This window comes from Pteronotus mesoamericanus, unplaced genomic scaffold (genome assembly GCF_021234165.1).
Source record: "Pteronotus mesoamericanus isolate MK-2021 breed Mesoamerican mustached bat unplaced genomic scaffold, CSHL_Meso_final contig_50, whole genome shotgun sequence".
In the NCBI taxonomy this organism is placed as follows: Eukaryota; Metazoa; Chordata; class Mammalia; order Chiroptera; family Mormoopidae; genus Pteronotus; species Pteronotus mesoamericanus.
Window position 1 is genome coordinate 29,574,208 of NW_026555186.1, and position 18,293 is coordinate 29,592,500.

The window sequence follows — 18,293 nt, forward strand, 5'->3', positions numbered from 1 at the left end:
ACCAGGAGGCTATTTTATCCAAGATGTCAATATAAAAGAGTGTTGCAAGGATAGAGTGGTTTACTTGTGTCAAATGCTATCGAAGTTATATAAGATGAGGGGAAAGAAGTGATACAATGTCAGTAGGGCATATAACTGACTCTAACATGAAGGAAGGTACAGACATTAAGAGGCTGACAGATTTTGTGGTGGGAATATGAGGAAGTACCACTGACAACCTCTTTTTTCTCAAGGAATTATGAAACATGTATCAGCTGAGAATGAATATTCAGTAACTGCTATGATGAGAGTAAATAAGGTGTTATGAGAGCACAGAGGAGAGGCACCCAACTTAGCACTGAAGTAGAGAGTAGAGGAGGTTTAAAGGATGAATAAGAATAAGGTGAGGGTTCATAGAAGGAGTATGAAGAGCACCCCAGACTTGTGCAAACATCTCAAAGGCAAATGGGAGAGGTAATGTTCAGGAAACTGAAAGGCAGAACCAAAGAGGTTTAGGTAGGGGCTGGCAAGAGATGAAGTTGGAAAGATAAACATGTATCAAAATTAAGAAAAGCTTTGTATGCACAGCTAAGGAGACTGAAATTTGTCATGAAGATAACCAGAAGTAGCTACTGAAAAGTATAAAATATATTTTATTTTGGTGGTCTTCACATCAGTTTGGGATATAATGTAAAATTACACCATTTTTATATTTAATACTTAAGACTGGAGAAGCAGTATAGCTTCATGGTTAAGAGTACAAATTCCAGAGCTGGAACGCCTGTGTTCAAAATGCCAACTTAGTAGTTGTGTGACCTTGGGCAAGTTATTTAACCTGTTTTCAGTTTCTTCATTTTTAAATGGAGGCTTTTAATAAGTAAAGAAATAATTGGACCTTCTTAGAGGGCTGTTAATAAATTAGTTAATATGGTATTCTGTGCATGTTAACTATTTTCATTTAAGATATAATTTTACCTGCTTTTTAATGGCATAATTTTCACCATCTTCAGCTTTCATTTTTTCAATCTTTTCTTCTTGTTGTTTTGCTTCTTTTTCATACATCATTTTTTCTTTGGCCAATCTATAAATAAACCAAAAATGTTTTTAGAGAATTAACTCTCTCTGGCAAATAGACCACAAGACATAAACAAACTATGTAAATATAAAACATACTTAAAATACCAAAGTGTATGTACTAGATGATGAGCAGGGGAGAAGAAAAATATTTTAGCCACTGATATATGATCATCATGCTCTTAAGTCCTACACCAACCTAAAACAAGTACAATCTATCAAAACATACAATTCTTAAATTTTTAATTAAAAACATATCCCATTATAATAATTGCATTTACAATGTAAAAACAACATTCAAAATCATTATGTACTAACATTTTTTTTTTTGTAATCCTCACCTAAGGGTATGTTTATTGATTTGAAAGAGAAAGAGACTGAGTTAGTGAGAGAGAGAGAGAGATCGGTTGTCTCTCTTATGCACCCCAACTAGGGACTGAATCTGCAACCTGGGAAAATGCTGTGACCAGGAATTGAACCTGCAACCTTTTGTTGTGAAGGATGATGCTCCAACCAATCGAGCCACCCAGCTGGGACTTGTCTTGCCCTTTTTTTTTTTTTTTTTTTTGATATATGTTTTCCAAACTTTTATAAATGTACTTGAAACAACCTAATGTAAAAACTCAGCCTACTGGAACAAAAAATCAGTATATTGCATGCCAAATCCAAAACAAAGAAAGATTAGATTATTTTCAACAAGTAAATTGTCTGACAAGTATTTACTGTACACATAATTTTATGTGCAAACTCCCTGTATAAGGAGCTGGGATAATTTAGACATGGTTCTTTCACGGACAAGTGGTAGAAACAAACAAGTATTTATTTACTAACAGAAAAAAGTATTGATATTGATCAGGAAGATTTTCAACAAGAAAGAATAAAACAAGACAAAGTGTTACTGATTATTCCTTGGATAACCAAAATTCAATTAACCATAATAGCTCAATCTCTCCTAATTCTGGTTAAATACATTATAATACAAAAAAAGGTATAGTTCAAGAAAACACTAACATTCCTATATATACATTATCTAACGAGCAGGAAAAAAAGCTTTCATAGTCCAGACACATTAAAAGCAGCTTTCTCTATATGGCTTGCTTACTTTTCTAGACTTATGTTGCTAGGATGGAAATAAAAATCATATTAGAGTATGGCTTTTGTCTAATCATTTGCAATGAAGATTTTAAAGTAGATTTCAAAACATGATTTAATTTTCATATTCTAATAGGACTTCATATATGTTTGCAAATCTAAAAAAAACAACAACAAAAAACAACTTTTATCATACTTCCTAAAAGACTTTTAAGTCAGATTTTGAATCTAGATTTAAATCACCACATAAACTACATACGGAATATTAAAATACTAAAATATTCTAGTTCAGAATTTTGAGGTATTCAAGGGAAGACCCATCCTGTCCCTCATAATCTTATGTTACTGACATACACAGAAAGACATACAACAAAATGGTAACAGAATTTACTGTAGAATATTATGTGGCTTTCAAACACTCATCCTGAAGTACCTCGAAGCAAAAAAAAAACAAACTACAGGATAAGTATAAATTTTATGTTGCCATGAATATACAAAGTATATTCAAACAAATAACAATGGACACCTGGGAAATTAGTACTGCGGTACTTGGTAAGAGAAAAGCCCTAAGGATTGATTTGGAGTACGGAAGGTTAGCTGGGAGGCAACAGGGAGGCTTTCCTTTTATGCTTTTCAATAAAGTTGGAGGGTTTTTACCCATGTATTACATTCATCAAAAAAGCTAGATGTTAATGATTATCTCTGAGTGGCACAATTTTGAATGACTTTAAAGTTTCCTAGTTATTCTTTCATCTATATTTTTAAAATTATATGGAATAAAGCAAAATTCAATTAGAGAGATACCTCAATATACCTAATAGTTGTAATTCTCTAAATATTGTTCTCCTCTGCAAGTTTTGCAAATGTTTTAAATTTTTAAAAAAACAAGTATAAATAAAAAAGTCATAATTTATTATATTTTAAAGGCATAATTAACTGCAAATGTTTTCCTTTAGTTTTGCAAACCCACACCTCAGAGAGAAACATAGCAACTTCAAAATCTGGTAATTTTTAGTAGTTAGACAAATAAATATATGAGGAAAAATACATATGAGCAATAGGACAGACATCAGAAGGAGAAATGTTAAAAAATTATAACCATCAGGGTAATAATAATCAAATGGTAACTTAAAAGTACTTAACTGTAAGAATATGACACAATGTGATTTAAAATATATAGTCCAGTGTTTCCCAAACTATTCCATGGGACACTAGTAGTTAAATAAACTTAAATCTTTTTGTTGATCAAATCTTAAAGATCTGAGAAGGCCTTTTTCCCCCCTCTTACAGATTTTATTTATTTATTTTTTTTAGAGAGAGGGGAAGGGAGGGCAAAAGAGAGGAAGAGAAACATCCATGTGTGAGTGAGACAGTGATCAGTTGGCTCTTGCAAGCCCAACCGGGGACCTGGCCCATTAACTCAGGCATGTACCCTAAGAATCAAACTGGTGACCTTTTGGTTCACAGGCCAGTCAGTGCTCAACCCACTGAGCCACCCCAGCCAGGGCTGAGAAGTCTTTTAGAGTAAGGAAGTTAGTCAAACTTTGTCCAATTATAACCTTACTTGAGGCAAAATAGAATTCTTCCTCTTTCAGCATTTTTCAAAACAGCTGCCCCTCAATACAAATTTGAAGTCCCCAGCGGTGTTCAACCTGCAGCCTGCAGGCCACATGCTGCCCAGGAAGGCTGTGAATGTGGCCCAACACAAAATCATAAATTTACTTAAAACATCATGAGATTTTTTTGTGTGCGTGATTACATATCACAATGCATTTAATGTGTGGCCCAAGACAACTCTTCTTCCAGTGCAGTGCAGAGATGCCAAAAGGTTGAAAACCTCTTTACACAAATTTGTATATATCACACTTAAACATACTACTCATAAAATTCTAAATTAAATTAAAATTTTGAGTAAATCGAGAATGTAGAGGCCTTGGTATACAAGTTTTAGCTTAATTTATCTTGATTTTAACATTTTTCTTATTGTAAATAAGTTTTTCATAGTTCATAAACAAACCTGTACTTATGGCCATCTAATAACTAACAGTCTAACACCAAGACATGCTACAGATTACAGATGATAAGTAAATAAAATAATGGTGGTAAGAAACCATAATAAACTGATATTTAGAAAACCACTTTATTATGAATATTTTCAAACAAAAATACAGAGAAAATAGCATAATAAATTCCATGTACTCATCAACCAGTTTTAACAATTACTAATAATTTGGCATTCTTCTTTCATGTATCTCCTGTCACTTATGTACTTACTTATTAGTATTTTCAGACATTTTATCTTTGGTTTGATTTTTGAGGTTAAAAGCCTGTGATTTCCAAACTTACCTCATATACAAAATTAACTCAAAATGGGTCAAAGATGTAAAAAGCTAAAACTATAAAACTCTTGGAAGAAAACACAGAAGTACAATAAATTTTACTGCTTTACTTTAAATTTGGATTTGGCAATGACTTTTTAAATATGATTCCAAAGCACAAGAAATAGAAGAAAATATAGATAAGTCAGACTGCATCAAAATTAAAAACTCTTGTGCTTCTAAAATCACTACAAGGAAAGTGAAAAGATAATTACAAAATAGAGGAAAATATTTGCAAATCATGTATAGGATAAGGAACTTGTATCTAGAATATATAAAGAACACTTATAACTCAATCATAAAAAAGCAAATAATCCAATTAAACAATAGGTAAAGGATATGCATAGACATTTCTCCAAAGAAAACATACAAAAGTCCAATAAACACATTAAAAACCACTCAACATTATTAGTCATAAGGGAAATACAAATCAAAACCACAGTGAGATATCATTTCACATCAAATAATAAAAAAGTCAGATAATAAAAAGTGTTGATAAAGATGTGGAAAAACTGAAACCATCCCATGCTACAGGTGGAAATGTAATTGGTACAGCTGTTGTGGAAGTTTGGCTATTTCCTCAAAAAGTTAAATATAGCAATCCTATATCCCAGTAATTCCATTCTTAAGTATATCCCTGAAGAAATGAAAACCTATGTCCACATAGAAATTTGTTCAAGAAATGTTTACAGGAACATTGTGCAAAATGTGGAAACAACTTGAAAGTCAATCATCTGATGAAAGGGCAAACAAAATATGGTATATCCATACAATTAAATAATTGGCAATAAAAAGAAATGAAGCACTGATTCATTCTACAACATACATGAACCTTGAAAACATTATGCTAAGTGTAAGTAGCCAGACATAAAATGCCACGTATCATATGATTCTATTTATAGGATATACATAGAACAGACAATCTATAGAGACAGAAAGTAGATTAGAGGTTGCCTAGACTGGGGAGGATGAGGGAAATGGGAAGGTGATTGATCAAGTGGGTTGATTATCTTTTAGGAGTGATAAAATGTTCTAAAAATGATTGTGGTGACAGTTGCACAACTCTGTGAATACACTAAAAACAAATGAATTGCATACTTTAAATGGGTAATTTGTATGGTATGTGAATTACATCCTAATAAAGCTGTTAACAAAAAGAGAAAAATAAAAAAGCTGTGACCACAAAATCAACTACAGGAGAAAGCTGCAAGAACTGGATACATTCAAACCTGGACTTTATTTGACCTACAATTTAAATGATTGCTTTAACAATAATTTTCAGTACTAAGATAAAAATATTTATCCTCTCATTGAAAATTTCAAAATAAAATCAGTAATGCATATCACTACAGATATTTCTTTAAAAGTTCCCTTTAAAGAGTAAAAGAAACTTGCTAAGACAGAGTGGCAAGTTGCCACACTGCTTAAATGAAATCTCAAAATGGCTTTATTTGATTCACAATGTTAGAAAGAATAACAAAAAAGAACAGATTTGGTACCACCACGTTCAACAACTGGGAGACTTAACACAAAAGTCTGGATCTTTGGCTTCTCGTGGATGTTTTCATCAGGGAACACTGGGGCTGTATTCCCACGACTAGATGAAGCTAAGTAGTGGCTGATGTCTGTTTCAATGAGGCACGTGATATTCACTCTGCCCCAATTTACACAACTCCCTGTTTCCCCGAAACTCAGGCCTTACGCTTGACCCCTGAGGGGTCAACTGAGTTTGGAGACTGCATTCTGGAGTAACTTGCACATCATCAATGTATCGGTGTTATTATTTTTTATTATCTTTATAGAGGAGTAATTATTATTCAGGATATCAGGAAAATCATAAACCATTGGGATTAGCGATGAGACTTTCAGTATTCCTAAACATGCTCTGTCACCAAACTTCCTCAGGAAATGAAAGCAACTGGGACTGGATAGGTTATCAGAAAGAGGCACATTCAATGACATTCTGTAATTCAAAGACTTAGAGTAAGAGATGAAAAACTATGGCCAATGAGCCAAATTTGGCCTGCCATCTGTTTTTGTATGGTCTAAAAGTTATGAATGATTTTGCATTTTTAAACGGTTAAAATTTTTTAAATTATATTTTGTCACATGTAAAAATCATATGAAATTCAAATTTCAGTGTCCAGAAGTGAAGTATTATTGAACACTGCCACATATTCATTTATGTATCATCTATGGCTGCTTTCATGCAATGACAGCAGAGATGAGTAGTTATCACAGAACTCTATGGCCACAAAGCCTAAATTATATATATGTAAAAATAAAAAAATCTGGTTCTTTACAAAAAAGTATTGCTGAACCCTTATTTGAAAGACCTCTACTTAATTCTATCCAACCCCTAGCTATCTTAGCACTTATCACATTATACTGAAACCAATTTCCTTGATAGATCTTAAATTTCTTAAAGACAGGATTAGGCTCTATTCTTACTGTATTCTTTATAATTAAAAAAATTATATATTTTATTGTTTATGCTATTACCACTATCCCCTCTTTCCCCCCCTTTGCCTTCCTCTACCCAGCATCCCCCTCCCTCAGACAATCCCCATACCACTGTCTGTGTCCATGGTCATACATATACATTCTTGGCAAATCCTTTCACCTTCTTTCTCCGTAAGAGGCACTCAATGTTTGTTGAATCTAAAAATTTCACTATTGCCTCTCAACATTTCAATTTAAAGAGATATATAAAAACAAATCTGAAGTGGAACAAAAGTGATTCATAAAACTTGAGTAAGAAAAATGTAATTTTTAAGAAAGTCTGCAATGAAAGAGATTGAATTCTATGCTGAGGCCCACAGACACCTGGTTAGTAATCCAAGCCATCCTAGTCCATTGTGATTATCTATGGAAAATGGCAGCAACTGTCTGAGCAGTATTGAAGAAACACTTAACTACATATCACGTTTGAAAAGAGAAGGTGCTGAATATTTGCAGGGCTATTAGAATATCAAAACAAATAAAAGTAAATTTTTTGTTTTAAAAAAAGTGGTATGTTTTGTGAAAGCGCTCAGGAAGGAAGCTTTAAATAGCAAATGTACTGCCTTCCCCACCCCCACAAAAGTGAGAACCCAGCCTATAAAATTATAGTGAATAAAACAGGGTAAGATGCAGTTGGAGAAAGTGCAACAATATACAGCAATGTGCTGATAAATCACATGATGCAAAAGAAGTTTTATAGAGTATATTCACAACTTCAACTTCACCAGATATCACCAAATTTCTTTCCAAAATGATAGTATCAACTGATACTGAACCTGCGGTGTAAAAAAATTTCCTATTTTTTCTTGGTATCCTGGTGAACAACTGGAATTGTCAAAATTATTAAATCTAATCAAGTATATACTATACTAAAGTCTGCTATAGTCATAGTCTATGTTTATTTGGTTATACAATCACTGAAAATAGTCTTTTGGTCACTAAAAAAATCATTAAATTTCTGGCAATAAGAAGAGTATAAAATGGTATTATATCATGATTTGAAATATTAATTTCCCTGATAATTTATGTTATCTGTGTTTATTAAAATAGTAATTACTGTTGGCCAATGAAACAGCACCAGAATGTTACTGGTGATTGGACCTTGGTTCATCAACCTTAGTACTTGAGTTTTGGCTAAGAAAGAATTCAAAGCCAAGACTCAAATACAAGCAAAAGTTAATTTAGAAAGTCACAGAAGTAGAAGAAGTGTGTGGGCTGGGCTGCATGGGCTCAGGAAACAAGTTACAGAAGCAAAAGGGCGCTCGGAGCTTAGGAAAAAGCAAGCAGAGAGACACTCCTAAGGGAAGAAGGCATGGATGGAGAGAGAGAGACAGAGAGACAGAGGCAGACAGGGATGTGTCCTCTGTACCGAGGGTTTTTATCTCCTTTATAAAGGTGGAGACCTGGAGTGGGCGGGGGCGGGGGGGGGGGTGTCCCAGGAGAATGTATCAATAGAATGTTCATCAGGTTTTCCAGGTGTGTCCTTTTAGGGTCTTGGTCTCTACTGACTGGCTGGCATCAGGCAGGGGGTTATCAGTCATCACAGCTGGTCCTGATATTAGCTATGGTATCAACCCCCCCACCCCCACCTTACTGTTTTTCTGGGCCTGGAGCTGAAATACAACTGATATTATCTGTAGTTTGACTAAAATTCTGTCTTTGTGGTCAAAAGACCCAAAGTTTTTTTCTCATATTATTTGATATGAGTCAGAACCTCATTGTCTTGAGGGCTTAAGGGGGGGTTGTCTGCAGGAGCTCATATGGGAGTCATACAAAGCTATTCTCTGGCCTCCTTGGTTCCTCCTCTAAGGGGGTCTACCACATGACTAGTGACATGCCAGGGGAGGAAAGTCAGGGAAGGTCCAAACCACGTGATTAGCGATATGAAAGGTAAGGGGGTCCAGCCTGCATGACCAGTGATATGCTATGGTAGGAAAGGTCACCCTAGGGGCGAGGTCCTTGTTTTCCTAGTTTTGCTGGTTTCTGGATACCCAGGGCTTTCTACCATGGTGACTTTTTGTGCCTAGCCGGTTATTCCTATTCTCCTCATATCTGTCTAACTGCCTATTACAATTGTTGGTTAAGTATTTGCTTAGTGACTAAATACCTTCTGATGAATTGGGCTTTCCTTCCTTTCTCTAGAAAAGGCTAAGATTTAATAAGAGAATTTAAATCAGTTAAGCATATACAGTCACAATTCTAAAATTTCTTGCTAAAATATTTTTGTAACAAACATATATGTCTGCTACTATACATATAGAAATGCCACATTACAAGAAACAAAAATTTAAAAATCATTCAAAACCTCACTGCTCAAATTAATTACTACTGATCCAAAATACACACAATTCTGAAATCCAAAAAAGTAAAAAAAAAATAGTTTGACACACAATCTTACTCAGCAGCTATATGTAACCTCAAATGACATAAATCTAAGACTTTATATATCCTAATATGTTTGATTATAGAGTACTTCTCTAGATGCTACTATGTAAATGCATATATTACTGTTTCAAAACTTAAAAAATGTGGAATTCAGAAATACACATTGGCCCAAGGGTTTCATATAGGCAATTATCAACCTGTATTAACTTGGAATGTTTATCACTTATCTTCTCTTTAAATATGTGTAAAAATTTATATTACTATATAAATAAAAATGTAAATATTTATTTATCAATAAGACAATGTATCATTTCCAATGTCATTAAACATTCTTTGAAAATATAGCTTTTAGTTGCCTTATTTTATAGTATCAATACAACAACTTATTAAACTACTATCCTATCAGACATTTAAGCCATCCACATATTATAAATACTGTGATGACTATCCTTACTCAAATTTTGTGGACATGTAACATTTTCTTATTACATAATATTTAAAAAACATAGTGCCTGATGAGAAATTAGACTGTCTTTTTCCACTAAACCAGTAATCATTTACTGATGAATACTTCCTTTTTCTGCTGATGTGATAAACCACCTTTGTCATTCATTATTATTAGCAATACACAAAATACAAATATTAAATCAATCTATCCACTTTTGGCCTATTATTTGATATTTTATTTTAGTCAAAGAAAACAGTATGCTAGATTTCACTGTTTAAATATTAATAAGCATATCAAAATTTACATTAAAGAGATGTAAAATTAAAAGAAGGAAAATGGAAAATCAAGGGAAAAGAAGATAAATCTGATAACCAACAAGAGTTGTAGATAGTACAGAAAAAAATCAAGGGAAGAATTTTTTTTAATGAAATTTTCCAGAGCTGGAAAGAAACAACAATCTTAATTGAAAGGCCCTTCTAAGTGCCTACTAGAATTAGTGAGCAAAAGAAACCCATATTTTCATACATTGTTGAAAGTTTCCAGAGATCCGAGAAACTTAAAGCTTTCAAAAAGAGTAGGTCACCTACGGAAGGAAAACAAATCAGACTTTTTATTTCATGTTAATAACACTAGATATCAGAAGATGATAGAGCAATTTCTTCAAAGGTCTGAAATATTCATAACCTAGATTTGTAACTATAATAGTGAGGGGAACATTCACTAACTTACTCAGTACTTATTTACTAAATGGCCACTGTGTCCCAGGCATGATTTCATGTACCAAGAATACAGCAGTGAACAAACTACAAAATCTGTTCCATGACACTTTTTAGTGAGGAAATAAGGACAATAAATAAGTAAAAAATATAGCAGGTGAGACTGTGATAAACTGCTACAAACAGACAAAAAAAAAAAGCAGTGAAGAAAAACTGGTAATTTAGGGGATTTGCAATTAAAAATAGGATAATCAGGGAAGGCCCCTTTGAGAAGAAGATATGTGAGTTGAGATCTGAAAAATGTAATTAGTCAAGTGGATAGGTGATGAAGAAGTCAAAGGCCAGGAGAGCTTTAGTTATATAAAAATTCAAAAAGTTTATTTACTATTCTCCCTTTCTGATAAATTTATTTAAGAATGTACTCCAGCAAATTGAAGATGACAATCTAGAAATCATGTCAACATAATGCAACCGCATAATAAAGAGGAAAAAGAAATCCTAAGATTAAAACTGCTGTAGGCCAGGAAAACAATCAGTCTAAACAATCTTAGTGTGGAGTCTTATATGAACATCTGTAAGATTCTAAGGAACAGATACAATGAGTAAGAAAGTAGAAGTTATTCATGTGTTTTTTCTCTTAATAAAAAAAAAAAAAGACAGACAATTAGAAACTCCAGGAAACACAACTCACACACACAAAGTTATGGCTGTAATATGAAGCAGTTGATGAAAAGGAAAATTCATTTAATCTGGATTTATAAGAATAATCTTCTCTGGGCAGCACAGGATCCACTAAGAAAGAAATGTACTCCTATACTACATACCATATTTAAAATGATATAATTATAATCTACTTTATTCATTTTCAATTTTTAGAATAAACCTATGAGCAAAATATATCTTTCCCCACTTGTTTGAAATATATACTTGTTTTTAAATTTGTTTAAAGCTAAGAAATATCTATTGTTTTTTCTCATAAAGATTTGAGATGACTGGCCAAACAATGAAACCTCAGCATTTCATAAAAATTATATCGTCACCTCATGTACTCAATTCCTTGTGTTAAACCCCTCTGTTTGAAATCCCTAGTATGATCTCCTTTCTCCAGACTGATATGGTTCTCTTCTACTGACATAACTGACAACAAAGTCTCCTCTCTCTGAAGAAATAAACATCATTTTTGAGATTTTTATTGTATGAGATGAAGAAAGGAACTTTTGTTGAAGACCTAACATGAACAGACTTTTGTATACTTTATTGCATTCAATATTGAATATTTATAATACTATTTAAGTATTATTCCCATTTTGCAGTCTCTTAATTATGCTTCCCACAATGTTTTTAAAACAGTCTTTAGAGTCAAAGTGGATGGAACCAGGATTTATCAATATTTCAAAATGAACAAAATACAAGCTACCATATTTCACATATGTCATGAAACTTTGGTCAAAAATGATACTACTAATGAAAATTAAGTTGAAGACAGCAACGTTAATGAAAGAAGTCAGGTTGGATAAATGATTTTTGATATTTTAACATTTCCAATGGCCACCATTGAATCTGCTCCCCACAAACTAGCCTTGTGTTCAAGTTCAATCAACAGTTACCACTCAAGAAGAGATAGTTACAATACTGGTGGTATCCCATGAAACATGATATACAATAGATTTAAGAAAAAGCATGAACCATTCGAGATAAGCTAAAATTAAAGCAGTTAACACAAACTAACCATTTACTATAAGCTGAATACTACATCAAAGCATGCTCCCTGCATTGTCATTCAATCCTCAAAACCACCTTATAAAACAGGTACCATTGTCAGTCCCGTTTTAGTAGTAACTACACTGAAATTCATGGAGCTTGTCCAAGTTCTCACAGCTGTTAAATGCCAAAGAACTGTTTTATTCCAAAGTCATACTTAGCCACTGTGATAAACTTTTTATTTTTTAAAGTAAATCTCGGCATTTGAACATATAAAAAAAGTTAAAATGCACTCAAATGTGAGAGGCACTGTTGGTTGCCTAACCAGCAGCACTTTTTACTTGCCAACAGAATCTAATGTTGATTATCATCATTCAAGAAGCCATGTCCTTGAAGGGAAGAAGCCAATCATAATGGTGTGACTCCCTTTGCCAAGTGATAGTTTAGGCATGTGTTAAGTGACCCAGTTCTGGCCAAAGCCACAAAAGGGCCATCTGCTTGGACTTCTGAGAAGGTTGTCATTCTTCCTAAATGTGATATAAGCAGGTATAATCCCCTTGTCTCCCCTGGACACTGTCAGCTGTGTGTGACACCTGCTGCTTGTGGCAGGGGCCTTGGGATCATGAAAAGATCCAGCCTAAAAGGACAGGTCACTCTGGGATGTCAGAGAACTTGGATCTTTGATAATGGTATTAAAATAATAAATTAACCAAACCTGAAAACATCCTACCTCCAGATTTCTTACATATGAGATGATAAACATCTGTGTAGTTGACTTTCTATTATTTTAAAGCTAAAAGCATCTGAAGTGGCAATCATTAACAGCAGAGGACTGTTCTGCAGATACAGAAATGCTTTCTTTCTTTGGGCTAATTCACTCTAAATTAAATAAATCACTTAGAAACTGAGAAAGCTCATCAACAAATAAACATGAAAACAGAGGAAATTTCCTTTACAATACTCAATTCTATGTTTCCACTATTAAGTAGTTCCTGTAAATTTTATGCAAAAGTATTTATTTCACACTTTAAATTAGCGTAAAACTTAAAAATGTTACTTGTTTTTAATAACCATGGTACTTACTGGAAGCTAAGAGCCTTAATAAATAATGCTATCTTTTTATCTATATCATATTTTCAATTTATAAAATACATCATCTATAATTTACAAGATATTGGATATTAAATATTAATAGTAAAATATCAATACCCCTAAATGGTAACTTATTGGAAAATGGGCACTAAGTAAATAATAATGTCTATAAACCATTATGGAGGGTGAGATGTTTAATGGTATTACAAAGGAAGCACAACAGCACCAGGAAAATGTATCCACATACAACTTGGAACTCAGTAACTTCTTGTCAGGTGAATTTAAAATTTGTATCTTCCCCACTGAAGAGAAACAAAATATTCAAGATTAGGGAAAGGAACTATTTGGCTTACATAAAGTATGCAACAAGTTTTTCTGCTAAATCTATCAGGAGAAAGCATTCTGCAGTAATCAGAGTAAAAGACAGTATTCAGAATGAATTTTAAGACTTTTGAACCCCACCCCAGTTAAAAATTCTCACTAGTTCCTTAGTGAAGAACTAAAAACTGACATCAGAATCTGATGATTTAGTGGTTATGTTCTATACAGTAAACCACACGTGGTTAAAAATCAGTGAGTTCTAATCATTCTCTATTAATTCTTTCGTAGTTACTATCAAACTGAGATTTTCCACTATTCCCAAATTTGAACTAATAATTACAGTGGAGATTTTGGTAGTCAGCAAAACTAAGGAAAAACCTGCTATTAAATCTTTTCTTAACAAAATAAATAAAAGTGTGCTACACACAAAAACACATTAAAATGAGATGGGGCTGGAAATGTTGTTTGCTCTGAATAGAATCCCTTCTCTCCCTCTTCATCCTCTTCTCCCACCCTATTCATTCTTCAAAATTTAAATGTTCTTGTCTTCCAGAAGGACCACTCTAACCCCTATCTTTATATCAGTTCCTAGACTGCCAGTGTGGATGCTTTCCATGGATCTTAATGGCATATTTATCTTCATCATAGAATTATCACAATGGGTTAAAATTTTGTCTACTTCCTTACTTGAAGCTGAGTGTCCTCAGTACTGGAAATGTGTCCACAACAGCACATATCAGAATGTGTGCCTCTTGGATATGTTTACCGAAAAGACTCACAATAATCCCGAGAGATAAGCAGGGCAGTTATTTATCATCATCCCCATTTTCAAATAGGAAACTGCAATTCAAAGAGGCAAAATGACTCACCTAAGGCCAGCTGGCCCAAAAGTGGTGACATCAGGATACGAAATCATGACTTTTAACTTCAAATGTCAGTACTTTCTAACACATCCTATCTCATGTTTAAAGCAAATAAAGCAATTTTCAAATTTTAAATTTCTTTTACCTGTTCCAAAAGTAAAAGCATTCCATCATTCAAAATCTGAATAGTATAAAATAATACAAAGTGAAAAGGCAACCAACTACCCACACACCAAGTCTCCAGCCACTCAGTTCCCACCATTGGAAGCAACATGTTATCAATTTCTTGTCTATCCTAAATGAAAGAAATCAAATGCTTAATTTGATGGTATTTATTACTGTATCTCCCACTACCCATTAATTAATCCACTAAGATGGACATGGTTCAAGTTATATACACTGCTTATGTAAAATTAACTAATTTTAACAAATTAAGACAAAACCTGTTTTGTAAACAGCTAGAATGATGCATGCAAAACACAAAATCAACACCACAATCTATTTTTTCAATATTGTGAATTTCAGAGATTAATAAACTGATTAATCTTAGGAATTAATAATTCTCACAACACAAATGTAAAACTATTTCACTAATCCTCTAAATTGTCTCTTAGAAGTTTTGAAATGTCAGTGAAATTGAAAAATGTGTACTAATTAAAAGACTAATAAGGACACTACTGTGAATAGCTTCTGCTTGAGTTTGTATGAGAAAGCAAACCTCCCACAGCTTCTTCATCTCCATTACAAAACACTCTCAGTTTTTTAAAAATTTTATTAAATTTATTGAAGTGACTGGTTAATATGGTCAATACAGTTTCAAAGTGTACATTTCTTAAGCTATGTGATCGGTGTGCCCACCACCCAAAGTCAAATCTCCTGTCACCATATATTTGGCTTCCTTTACCTTTTACTACCCCCATGTCCTTTTCTCTGGTACCCATCATACTGTTGTCTGTGTCTATGAGTTTCAGTTTAATATCCTATGTAAGTGAAATCATATGGTTCTTAGCTGACAGTTTTAACCACTACTTAAAATCACAAATCTCTGTATGTTTGACTTTCTATCTTCTCTCCAGATTACTATCTCTGTCTTTATAACATCTCTATTTAGACATCCCACCAGCAATTAACTGAAGCAGGTTGAAAGTAAGCTCATATTTATCCTATTCGAATACAAACTCCCATTCATCAACCTGAACTGTGAACATCAGAATCACACGAGTCCTGGACAGAGTAGGCCTGACTTGTGAGAAGTTCAAAGAAAAAGAGCTAAGTTGTCTGCAAGCTCATTATGAGCCAAAAGTGTGATGCAACTACCAAAAGAAAAAAAAAGCCAAGAAGCAAAGAACTTAAAACATGGTAGATAAATGGGACTGCATGAGATGATGCATCTGTACTATTATTTTTCATAAATTTACTTTTGAAATTATTATGCATAACTTAGATCCAAAAAGGATTTAAAGCAGCATATGAAGAAGGATTTTTACAAACTAAAGTATTAGCAGACATATATCCAACATCATCACTCAATTTTGTGAAACAGTTCATTTTGGCTATAATATTCAGATAGATGGTGGATTCTAAACTAATATCAATTATCATAACTAAAATGGGCAAATATAATTTGATACAAATAACTAGATGATTGATGACTTTCATTTCTCATAAATAATAAAAGTTAGGATATCTTAATTTTATCAAATTATAAAATAAGCCCAATATTATTTTACATAGTAATTATTCTTAGTGATCCATTAATTTGTTATTTTCAGAATTACTGCTGAGAACATCTGAGAGCTGAAATTGGGATTTTTTAGTTGTAGAGATCTAGGATTGAGAGAACTTACAACTTTGAGATTGTTATTCTAAGATTAGATTAGTGATTCCCAATGACTCTGTAGCCCTCCAAATCTTGTTTATGTCACATTAGTTATAGTTTGTAGTTTTATTAAAGTTTGCATTATCTCTAATATTCCCTCTTTTTATTCTATAATTGTTTATTCAGAGTAAGCAGTCACTTTACAGCTTGACTTTCTGAATTGTCCATAAACACTGTTCAAAAATTTTGCATTTTCATAACTGGCATACCACCTTTAGCTCTCCTCCCATAAACAATATATGATACCATGTGAAAACATGAAAAGCCTCTAACTTTATCTCACATAAACAGAAGAATATATAAATAATGTATTTTATGGCATTTTAAGAGCATCAGAACTTTTTGCAAGTTGTTCTAAACAATCTTCTTGGACTATTTCTAATAAGTTATTTTATAGAATTTTAGGACCCTGATTCTGAGGATAGACTACCATGATTATATATAAACACTTCTATGACAAACATCCCTTTCTACAGTCAACATAAGAAACACAAGTAATAACTGCAGCATTAGGGTTAAATAAAGACAAACTTGCCTACATGTAGGGGGGAAACTTTTATTCTTTAATTGACTGCAAGTATAATTGAAGTGCCATTTTTCAAAGTGGTAACAATTCTTTTCTTTCAGAGAAGGGAAAGAAATGCTCTTCCAAGAAATGTTAATAGACATGATGAAAAGAAAAAGGTTTCTATGAACAAATAAACCTTGAGAAATATTGCATAATCCTATTTTCCCACAGTGAGAGCTTTTGAGTAATCTTACAACGAGAAAACATGTTAAACTTTGATTAACTCAGCCCTAACCAAATTAATTTGAACACAGAACACTCAACTTACCTATTAAGATCTAACCATATAGTTAACCATGTTCTATAGAATACCAAAACTTGAAATCCAAAATGAGAGGCAGGTAATATTTAAAACTCTGACTACAGTATTTGATACATTTCTATTTCTAAAGTATATTTTCACTTTATATTAAATGTAAAAATATTCTATTCAAAGACACCAATTTACAGAAGTTAATAAAATGTCATATTAATTATCCATTTAAATAATAGAATTTTTAAAATGTAATGTGGCAATAGCTTAATTAATACTAATATATCTCTGCATAATAGTGTAATATCACATAAATGACCATGAACTTTATAACTATTCTATCACTTTAAAAATTTTAAATTGCTGACCATTGAATTCACATTTTAGTAGACAGCCATACCATCTTGTGATATTATGAAGCAAAATATTTAGTTTGAGAAATTATGTAGTAACATTATTACAGCTGATAAATTTTTTTAAATCAAATCAATTTTCCCAATAAAGTTTATTTTTCTACTTTAGATATGGTATCTTAATGGTAATAAATGCTCAGTGGTCTCTAGGCCAAATTCTATACAGAAGAACAATTTTTTTTTAAAGACAATAACTTCAATAGAAAATATTACCTATATCAGCACTTTAAAATGGGTGCCTTAACTTTGAATTTATGAATAAATTAGTACATAAAACATCATCTACAGATCTCCAAACCATTAACAAATACCCAGTAATTTAAATTTCCAAATAGTACAGATCAATTGAGAGATAGGGTTGTCTTTTTATTACAGTAAAATGGGCTAAATAATGCAGCCTCAACACTGTGAGAAATTGAACTTTTAACTTCCTAACCATCTGATTTAACTTAATAGACTACTTTTTCTTCCTAACTATAATTCCTGTAAAAGAAAAATTGAGAATGGCATTAAAAAAAAAAAAATGTAGTCATTTTATATGGAATTTTATTCTCCAGGCACTGCTAGGTCCTTTAGCTACTGTGGCCAGTGTAACTTAAACCACTCATTTATTTTATATGCTGTAGTAA

The 18,293-nt window shown here is 32.7% G+C and overlaps 1 protein-coding gene across 1 annotated transcript in view; it reads right to left on the reverse strand.

Annotated features, from left to right (window-relative positions):
• Window positions 1-18,293, reverse strand: part of TBCA (tubulin folding cofactor A) — a 71,341-nt gene that overhangs the window by 11,645 nt on the left and 41,403 nt on the right. The window contains exon 2 of the mRNA XM_054578513.1: window positions 955-1,060. Within this exon, the coding sequence (XP_054434488.1) occupies window positions 955-1,060 (106 nt within the window). The remainder of the gene's footprint in view (window positions 1-954; window positions 1,061-18,293) is intronic.